This window comes from Nanorana parkeri, unplaced genomic scaffold (assembly GCF_000935625.1).
Source record: "Nanorana parkeri isolate BGI_ZX_2015 unplaced genomic scaffold, ASM93562v1 scaffold598, whole genome shotgun sequence".
NCBI classification, from domain to species: Eukaryota; Metazoa; Chordata; class Amphibia; order Anura; family Dicroglossidae; genus Nanorana; species Nanorana parkeri.
This window is the reverse complement of record NW_017306866.1, coordinates 601,756-612,546: the sequence shown is the minus strand read 5'-3', so window position 1 is coordinate 612,546 and position 10,791 is coordinate 601,756. Positions and strand designations below refer to the sequence as shown.

The 10,791-nt window shown below is 37.4% G+C and overlaps 1 protein-coding gene across 1 annotated transcript in view; it reads right to left on the bottom strand.

Annotated features, from left to right (window-relative positions):
• Positions 1 to 9,880, bottom strand: part of LOC108792078 (vomeronasal type-1 receptor 90-like) — an 11,032-nt gene extending 1,152 nt beyond the window's left edge. The window contains exons 1-3 of the mRNA XM_018562759.1: positions 9,792 to 9,880; positions 8,855 to 8,987; positions 648 to 720 (exon numbers count right to left, since the gene is read on the bottom strand). Coding sequence (XP_018418261.1) covers positions 648 to 720; positions 8,855 to 8,987; positions 9,792 to 9,880 — 295 coding nt within the window. The remainder of the gene's footprint in view (positions 1 to 647; positions 721 to 8,854; positions 8,988 to 9,791) is intronic.
• Between the last annotated feature and the right edge of the window lie 911 nt (positions 9,881 to 10,791).

Sequence of the window (10,791 nt, the reverse complement as noted above, 5' to 3'; positions counted from 1 at the left end):
GGGGGTCAATTTTGCAAAAATTCCAAATGCTGCTGCTAGGTGTGATTAGCTTAAACAATTTCCTGCTGCTTTGTCGTGGCTTTCTTTATAAACAAAGCCACAGCAGGACTTGCCCCAGTGTGGCATGTCTTTGTTCATATACAAAGACAAGTCATACCCATTCACAGTGTAACATGTGCTTTAGTAATCAAAATGCCATGGGATCACCATGTCAGCAATAAAATGTTGATCAGAAGGCCCTGTTTATTAACAAGCCACTGACCACTATTTTAGCAATCACAATCACTTTTTTTTTTAATCAACAGTCTTGTCTAAAAACTTGCCTGGAAGACATGCAGTCCTCCATTACTCCATTCTCCACTCCATTACTCCATTACTACACCAAATAAAGATACTATTATTATTATTATTATTATACAGGATGTATATAGCTAAAACAGTTTGTGCAGCGCTTTACAGCATATAGGGAGACAGTACAATTCCAATACCATACAAAAGGAATAGAAGGACCCTGCTTGTGAGAGCTTACAAACTACAATACTATCCACTTGGCCACCACAGGGCTGAAAGCCAAGATACTGACGCTTTCTTCTCACACCACAACAAAAGAACAGTATGTGGGTCTTATCCCCTTTAAGGGTAATTACTTGTTTGCTTCAACCTTTTGGTGTGGACTGCACACCTTTTACTGTTGGGGAACTCTGCTTCATATAAAGTTGACTATAACCAAAGATAGAGAAGAAAGATATTTTAACTTACCAACAGGGCCCTTGCAACTTGCCTATGCCTGTATGGAAAGCTGTAATTAGAGAAATTAAGTTGGCCTAGGTACACCTGAATGATGACCCCCTTTGTAATAAATTTGTTGAGAAGAATGTCACGAGCACACCAAAAATCCTTTCAGGATCACTAAAAGTTCATTTTATTGAATAATTGTCAAATGGAAACAAGCACTTTCTGGACCGTGCAGGGTCCTTTCATCAGGCTTGAGTGCCGATGTTAAGGCTGATGAAGGGACCCTGCGCAGTCCCGAAAGCGCTTGTTTGCCTTTGACAATTGTTCTGTGTGATTAGCAGCGCCATCCGCAGTCATTTCCAGCACCCTTCCCTATCATTGGGATTTCCGGTAAGGAGTATGACAAGATCTCTATATTATCCTTTGTAATAAGCCCCACCTCTTGTGCAATGTGAATATTAGGGTTAGGTTATTGGAGTAGTATTGGAAGCCTTATATGCAGCGCTGGTTTTCAACTGTACATACCATTAAAAAAGGTAAGATAGATGATTTAATATTTCCTGAACTATAAAATAAGTATTTCGATTCTTTTCTTCACCCCTTGCATCCTCTCTTTTATCAAATTTGAAGCAAACAGAAGAGGGTAACAATACAAGAAAAAATGTTTTTACAATTTTACACAGGCACTTGTGCCATTTTGGTAAATACAACTTTGTCTTTATACCCTATCCAAACCAAAAAGAGACTAGTTACTTAACAAAACTTTACCACACCTCAAATTTAGGTATCTACTTTGGGTACCTACAAATAAAGCACTTTTTACTTCCTTAACCCTTTCTAGATTGCCTGACTAATTGGTGAAGGGCTATAGCTAGATTCACTTAACACTTACAAATCACCCATTTAATGCTATTTGTTTCAAATTTAAAAATGCATGATAGAATTCTTAAGCAAAGAATGAAGGCTTCTCCATAATGAGCAAGGGGTTCTCTTTATCATCAAACTTTATGTTCTACCGGAAGTCAGAACCCATTGGATACACTAACTGACAGGATTATTTTGTTATGCTACTGGCCACATCTCATCAATGATTCTCTAAAATAGACATTGGGGTCTATTCACTAAGCTGCCATAGGCAGCCGAGTGAAAGAACGACCTGAAGTGAAGTGAGCCGAACGCTGTTCGGCTATTCACTTCAGGCTGGTACGGCTGATTTCAGCCGTAAATCGGCTGAAATCAGCCGTACATCGGGTGGCTTCATGTGGCTTCGGGTCGGCCAAACATGCTCAGCATGTTCGGCCGACCCGAAGTGCAGGAGGAGTTCGACTCAGCCGATCCAACATCTGGATTGGCTAAGCCGGACCCCCAGCAGGCTACTCGCTGCTGTTCGGTCTATTCTTATAGATGCCGTACAGCAGTTAGTGAATAGCCGAATGGGACCGAGCAGAACAGAAAATTTGTTTAAAAAGTTTTTAATAGGAATCTAGCAATGCATTCCTATGGGCAAAACATTTTTTATTTATTTTTCTATTCTGACACGGCTCCGTGAAAAAAGCAGTGTATCTCTCCTTGGCGGCCGGGAGCGGGAGACTCCCGGAGCGCCTGGGAGAGTTTGCTGTCTGGAGATCAGTGTCCCTGGGTAGCTGGTAACCAGGGATGCTGATCTCGGTGCAAGTGGCCGGAGCCAGCCGTAAGATCACGGCTGGCTCTGCCCAGCTGTTAGAAGCAGGCTGTCGGCCGGCCAGAGGCAGGCCGCTCGGCCATCTTTGGCTTTCAGCGCGGCTCAGCCGTGCCAAGGCATATCCCTTCGGCTCGACAGGGCTGCTCAGCTAAGTTCGGGAGCTGTACGGGCTATTGTGAATAGCCCGTACAGCAGCCCTTTGGTTCTACTGAACCGAAGGGGTCCTGGGGCCGAAGCTATGGCTAGATCCTTCGGCTGCTTCGTGAATAGACCCCATTGTCTCATACATCACCTCCTAACTACAGTCAGATGTCTTATTTCTAGAAAGTTAAAACATTAAAAATCCAGGTCAGCATTTTTTCACAAACTAACTTTGAACTATGGGAAGAATGACAGTTTGTTTTAGACAAACAATATGATCCTTTAACAAATTTGGGCTATGTGTAGACATATGATTAGAATAAATTAGCTCTTTCTCCCTCTTTGGTAAGATAAATGAGAGTCTAAACCCAAGAAAGAAAACTTATATAGTGCAGATAACTGCCTCTTAAATGTAGTGGCTGCGTTAGCTTAATTTTCCCCCTCTAATTTTTCCTTGTGTTCCTGCCAGTATCACACTTCCTAAAGCTACATTGCACCATTGTTCTGTATCCATGAAGGAAAAACATTGTCACCTGAGGACAGAAACTGTGTTAGAACTACATTACATCTTCCCCCCTCCTCATCTCCATAGCAGGGGGGGGATTGTAGCCCATACAGAATTCAGACAGGTATGATAACAATGTTTGAGATTTCAGTGCAGAATTGGCATGGAGCTTAAGAACAACAGGTATATTTGTGTACCTATCAAGCAGATATGAATACATTTTGTAATGGTATATTTAACAGATCACAAGGTAGTAAATAAGATAAGTTACATGTTTTCATTCACTTTAAACCTAAAAAGCAAGCAGATAAACAAAATACACAAAAATCGAGCTATGTAATCATCACTACATAATAAATTTATTTTTTAAATGCAATCACGACTTGGCAACAACCTCTAGCAATTTGCAAAAACTAAAACTAAAAACTGCATACACTTAACCATATACTGTATTGAAGTAGTTTAGGACAATTCCTATTGGTGCTGTAACTAAAGATGGGGTTTCCTGAAGCAAACCTTAAATCCAAGGTAATAGTTCAAATATAAGTCAGCACACCAAACATTCCTGTATTCATCAAAGTATTTTGTGTTGAAAATCCCATAATATTAACATATATACAGCCTTGATAAAAGGGTTTTCAACCAGAAATGTAATTAGGTTTCTGCACAGCTACCCTTCTGCATGGTGACCAGGTGTGCTTGCCACTTTTTTATGGTGCTTTTGTTGTTATATTCCTTTGCTGTACATAGGCTGATATGCATGGGTTTACTATCCCCCACTGTGTCAGATGTATTGCCTATTATCACTGACTGCTATTATCACTGACTGCTATTAGATAAGTTACTATTGGCCATAGACATATTTTGCTAGTAAAATCAGATTATTTGACCTTTACATGTTTGTTTACCGGGATATTAAAGAAGAGTGTGTCTAAAATCATCTAAAAGGCAAACACATGGGATGATAGTTGTAGTGTGCACAGCCTTTGAAAAAGTATTTTCTGCAATTATGCTTAGGGACACTGTTAATTTGCCTGCTGCTAATATAGAGTAAGGGTATGTGTGCATTGAATGTTTATTTGACTATACAATAGATTTAGACATTCCTGTGATCCATCATAATCCCAGCTGAAATTAAATAAGCAAATTACATTACTGTCTTCCATGGATATTAACAATGCCATTATGTTTAAATCAGCATGGGATTTCATGATAGATATGATGCCTTAATATTATGATTTCAGTTTATTTTATACAACAAATGAATATAAAAGATCTTTTCATCACTACAAGAATGTAATAAAGAGCAGGAAAGGAATGGTTGTCATAAAAACAATATCCACTATCAGGAGTCATAGGTTTCATGTATTTTTTTTGTCTCAAGTATTATTATATTTTGAATACATTATGAAGATAACCCTCGTGCACATATGTGTTGATCCTTGAAAGAAACTTTCTTGCCCACAAATTAAAGCTAAAGCCAACAAACGGTAATTCAAATTCAAATTAGCATCTCTTGTCAGTGGCCCCTTTGGAGCCTGAGGTATAGAGTCACCATGCTCCTTGTTATTCGAAGCAAGGCAATATGTTCCCACAACAATGTGTCCTTGTTGATTCTTGATTTGCTAGACTCTTTTAGGGTTTCCATGTACAATTTTTAAATTAGCCCAGTACTAGCTGCTTTCAAAATTGCTTTAATCTATAGCCCAGAAATAAGAGCTAGCATGGTTAGGAGGCATTAATAGGCTAGGCTTCCACCTAAATGGTTCTTCATATAGCATTTCTTAAAATTACTTCCATAACAATGTTTCCCATCCATTAGATTTGCAATGTCTTCAGTGTCTGGTGCCCTCTAGTAAGGATTAAAATATTTGTCATACTATGTTTATTTTTTCTGTCCTACGTTTTTTTTTTACATTATATATATATACATATATATATATCTCTGTAATATCTGATTAAAGGCTGAAAGATGTAACACTCAATTTACAAAGATGTAATTACTTATTTGCCATAAAGACGTGCAGCACAATGGCATAGTGGTTAGCACATCTAAATGCAAGCTGGTAAGTTGATTGGCTCCTGTCTAAATTAACCCTCGTATGTATGCATGTTTAATAGGAACCTTAGATTGTAAGTGAATGTGTACTGTGTAAAGCCCTGCGTAAAACTGTCAGCGCTATATAAATACCTGTAATGATAATAATAATAATAAAGACAAATATTTTCAGCAATGACAGCCAAAAAAAACTGGAAAAAACAAATATCAGGGCAAGTTACACTTGTGCATAAAGCCTGTAGTCTCTCTCCTGTCCCACAGTACAAATGGAAATTGAGTCTATGTCAAAAAAGGCAACACGAGAAACAGATACATTCAAATGTCAAAAAATGAAAACTGGCACAGAATTTAGAAACATTGGCTGTGCTGCCTGATTTGTTATAAGGTCACAATAACCATTAATTCTTGTGTATGGCCTTGTAACTACCATTCTCAATATAAGAATATGAATAGGAAGATGGGATTTGTGAGAGTAGGTAAGATTGAAAATGGTGTGCAACTGGAGTCCAAATTGTTGGACTAAAAATGGGAAATAGGAGAGAGAATTTTAGAGAGAAAGCTGTCTCCTGAGGAATTTAAAGAATTTCCTCCATTAGAAAAACACAGTGAGGGGAATTTATCAAAACTGGAGCAGACAAAATCTGGAGCAGATGTGCATGGCAACCAACCAGCTTCTCTCTACAGTTTGTTCAGTTAATATTTGAAAATGAAAGTGAGAGGCTGATTGACTGCCATGCACAGCTGCTCCAGATTTTGTCTGCTCCAGTTTTGATAAATTCCCCGCTGAATTTTTTTTCCATGTCTACATGTGTAGAGGCAGTTATTCTTCAGAATATTAATACTCTTGTTAAATTGAAATAAAAAAAGAAACTAATTAGCCGCCTTTCTTAGCCCCTCTGTAATACACTTAACATCACTGAAATTTTTTTTTAATAATATTAACATAACTGACATTATATTAACATAATCCTGACCTTACTACATCGAGTTTACCTGTACTAAGGCTTTGGAACATAAGTTCCCTAGTATTGTCAAGTTACATATACTTAGGATTTTGTCAGTCATTGAAACAATATCCTAAATGTCTTTGTAAATTGTATTGAGTGCAAATTTTCCTTCTGGTTATTAAGTTTTGGATTAAAGTGAGCCAAAAATTACTTCTGGTTTTATTAAAATATATTTTGTTGTTGTAGTGTAAAAATAATTTAATAGATCTGAAATAAATAGTAGCAAATAAAGAAGTTTTTTTTAGCATACTTACCAACGGTAGCAAGAATTGCAAATGCTACAGCCGAAATCAATGGCAATAATATATAGCTTTAATTTACGTTTTTTTTTGTAATGTATTTTCTCAGTGGAATAGAATGAATGTCCTTTGGGACTTATTCAGACAATCTGGTGATGATAAATAGCCTACACTTTTGTCTGCCATTCCTCATTAGCTATAATTAAATAATATGTATCCTCTGGGCATTGAGGCATTATATTAACACTTTTTTTTACCTGAACTCTGGAAAACTAAATTTAATAGGAATGTCAAAGCTCATAGTAAGTGAATATTCCTGCTTCTTCTTTTTGACTTACTTTGACTTGATGTACACAGTTTGTTTGCCCCAAGATGATGTACAACTATGCACCAAAATGCATGTTCTAGTTTAATAACTTGTGGCCTCCTAACAGGCACACAGATTTAAGAGGGCCCTGCAAAATGTTATCTTTGCAAATATAGTTTGTGATGATCAATCAAAGCTGTACGATGATAATAGCACTTTAGACTTACGCTAAAGTTAATTATTTTATTGAAATATAAAAAGTGAACTCTATCTATAAAAAAGATCTATTATACCTAAATGAATGAATACAATCCTTCAAGTTTGAATAAGGTTGCAGAAAAGTTGCAAAACTTATGGAGGGCTCTTCAGTGCTTGACCACATTGGTGACTCTACAACTGAAGACCAAGAAACTCTACCTAGATGGAGAAGGAATTTCCTATGCTCCTTGGCTCCATCTAATGGCAGTAATGCCTTGTGAACATTGTTTGCCCAGCTATATGCTGGGTAAATGCTTTGTAAATCAGCTCAATAACTGTTGGTTCCTAAACTATTACACAGCTGCATATTTTTAGTATTTTGTTTAATTTCTTTGGAAACATATTTTTGACTACAATATTTATCACGTTGACAACCTGCTGAGCTACTTCCAAAGCAGTCATAAGAGGCTATATTATATGTCACATATAAAAAAAGACAAATAAATAGAAAATAGTGCTACAAGCATCCTAGTACCCAACTAATGTTTCAAAAATCTTAAGTCTCAAGAATGGGAATCAGAAAAATTTACATATGTAGAATCCAACAATTAAAATTGTTAAGTTGCTGCAAATACTGTGTACTGGTGTAATGAACTGTACAGCGCTAAATGCCCTTCAGGAAATTAGATAACGGTAGGGATCATATGGTGTCACCTCCGTGTCAAGCAATCGTGAAACAGTGTATATATAATAAATATTTGTGTAAAAACTTATAGTACGTTATAAAATGTGTCAACAAGTGTCATAAAAGGCGTGTCATACATGAACCTTATTAAATAAATAAACAAAAGCCGCACATACATCTTCGGCCTCCATTGGATAAGAATAAAGGCTTTCGACCATCAGGGATCTGGTGAGTGCATTCCCTATAGGTGACCTGCCTGTTTTTTTTTTGTTTTTTTTTCTATCGTTTTTTCGTTGGACACTTCATAATATTGGACATTTCTTTTGATTTTGATTTTTATTCTCATCCTTCTGGGCTTTTTTTTGTTTTGAAGATCGGAGAGCTTTAAGAACTTTGGGTGCATTTTTTATATTATAAGTGCATACTTCTACTTATTTTCGAAAGAAAACAACACAGACTGTTTTATATTGTGATATATTTATTTCTCACATATATGACACATGTTTATTTATTTATTTAATATTTTTTTCACAATAATATTTTTTTCACATATATGACACATGTTCTTTGAAGATTTTTGTTTATTTATTTAATAAGGTTCATGTATGACACGCCTTTTATGACACTTGTTGACACATTTTATAACGTACTATAAGTTTTTACACAAATATTTATTATATATACACTGTTTCACGATTGCTTGACACGGAGGTGACACCATATGATCCCTACCGTTATCTAATTTCCTGAAGGGCATTTAGCGCTGTACACTTCATTACACCATTATTCTGTAGGCTTTTAGCCTGAGTTCAGCAGCTTTTTTCCTTTTTGGTTTTAGAAATTTTAGCTCCGGGGTCATATTAATATCTATTTTAAATTTTAATCCATCTTAATTTAGTTTTACTATTTCCGTTAGCGCAAGTTAGTTTGGTTCAAAATACTGTGTACTACCACAATATTGTAGGTAGTTAAAAAGCCATACAAGTTATTGCTCTTAAATAATAAATCCTTTAAAATAATATTGCATAAATACTCATTCCAAACTTTGCATTATCAATTATACTCTTCTTCCCAGTCCTGAAATAAACTGCGGCATGCTGGGAATTTAATAGGTTTTTGAAGAACCAAAAGTAGATACCAAACAAAGAAAACAAATTAGGGTACTCAAACATACAAAGTTTGCTCAGGCTGACTAATGCATTGTGAAAAACTATACATTCCCATATCAGGTAAAAGAAATGCCTCAATACCTTGGCATTGCCCCCCCTTGCCCCACCCCCCACTTCCAAACACTTACCTCTGATCTGTGTTCACCGCCGCTGACAAGACAATCTGCTGCTTCCCTATAGGAGTAGGGGTGTGGCCTGTCGAGCACAGCTCTGCTAAGTTCCCGGCCAGGAGAGTGGATGCAAGGGTGTCTGCTTTGCAACCTGCTAGGCAAAGGAGACACTCATAAACAGGAAAGTATGAAACCTCCAAATTATAAATGAAATGGGGCAGTTTAAAACCAAAAAGTTAATTAAGTAAGAATAGATCTACATTGCTGATTTAAACAAAAGGGTTTAATATCACTTTAAATCAGTTTTAATACTAAACATAAAAGCAAGACCAGATGGTCCTTTGAGAGGACATTATAAATGTTAAATAAAAACATACTTATCATATTGATACATTTTACAGCCATAAACCACACCACACAACTTAAATGAAACCTGGACTATTCTTTCAATTAAACTTGGGAAAAATCAGTGGGATAAAAGGTTCATACAGACCTATCTCCCTACCTGATATGGATCCTAAATGCATTACATTTACAAGTCGCTACTAGGGGTGAGCTTTGGATTTGGGTTGAACGTGACTTCATTTTCAAAGTTCGCCAAAGTCTGACCAAAATGTAAACAACAAACAACACAACTGCTGACACAACGACCCACCGTCCAACAATTTTCACCTGCCGCATTCTCGGTGGAAGATTATTAGTTGGCTGGTGTTTGTAAACAAACCAGACAGTCATCCTAGGTGATGTCATGGTCCAAATACGGTCATAGCCATATTTGGTCCATGACATCACCTAGAATCCCCAGGCAGTTGTTAGCATACAACAGCAGCCATGCAGGGATCTGTAATTTTGTCCTGGGAGTGTGACGGGTGAACATTGTTGGGTAGTGACTCAGTGACAGCAGGTCAACATTCTTGAGCAGTGGGTTCTTGTGCTTAACGAGTTATAACATCACTGCATGAACACAGCTAGCAGGATCTCCGGCAGCCACTCCGCCCAGCACGATGATGTCACAGCTCCTCCCACCTGGCGCATATCATCCATGTTCGGCTCACTTCACTTCTGATCGGTCATTCACTCGGCTGCCCTTGGCAGCTTTGTGAATAGACCCCTTAGTATATGTGGGTACCAGGTGCTTGTTATTTTTTTGCCATTGTTTTGTAATTTCATGCATAATTTGATGCACATTAAGTTTTAGAGTTTGATCATAATTATTGATGTGTTTCCAGTGTTTTACATGCTTTATTGTTTGGAGCGCAACACATAATGTATATTGATTTTTTATGGTGTTGGTGGCTGTACATTTAAGTGAGCAGATCTAAATTATAATAATTTTTGTGATTATCACATATAAATATTATCATTATTTTTCACAAGATTAACCCAGGGATTTTACAAATTTATATACAGTATATGTATATATATACTGAGTGGCCAGATTATTATGACCACCTGACGTTTGTAGGCAAATTAGCTATAATTTTACACTGAAGTTGCTAGAGGGCCAGACCATTATAACTAAATAGGGAAGCAGGTTGTTTACCACGACAGTAGAAGTAATTTTTTTCTGAAGATATGGGTAAACAACGCGATTTAACCCTTTCGCTGCCAAGCCCTCCGGAACCTTTTTTCAAATCAGCTGGCCAAGCCATTTTTGAATTTTATGCAATTTTTTCCTATTAGAATAGCTGAGCCGAAGGGCGCTCTCCGGCCTTCGGCTATTCACTCATTGCTGTTTGGGCCCCATGAGAATAGGCCAAACAACAACGAGTTGCCTGCAGGAGGTTCGGCTAAGCCGATCCAGATGCGATCACTCCGGTATTTGTGCTGCACAGAGGATCGGTAAATATCAATGATACTTATCGATCCTCCATACGGCCACGCACAGAGCCGCTGTCATCCGGAAACTGACAGGATGACAGCGGCTCCGTTCTCCTCACCGCTCAGCCATCCTG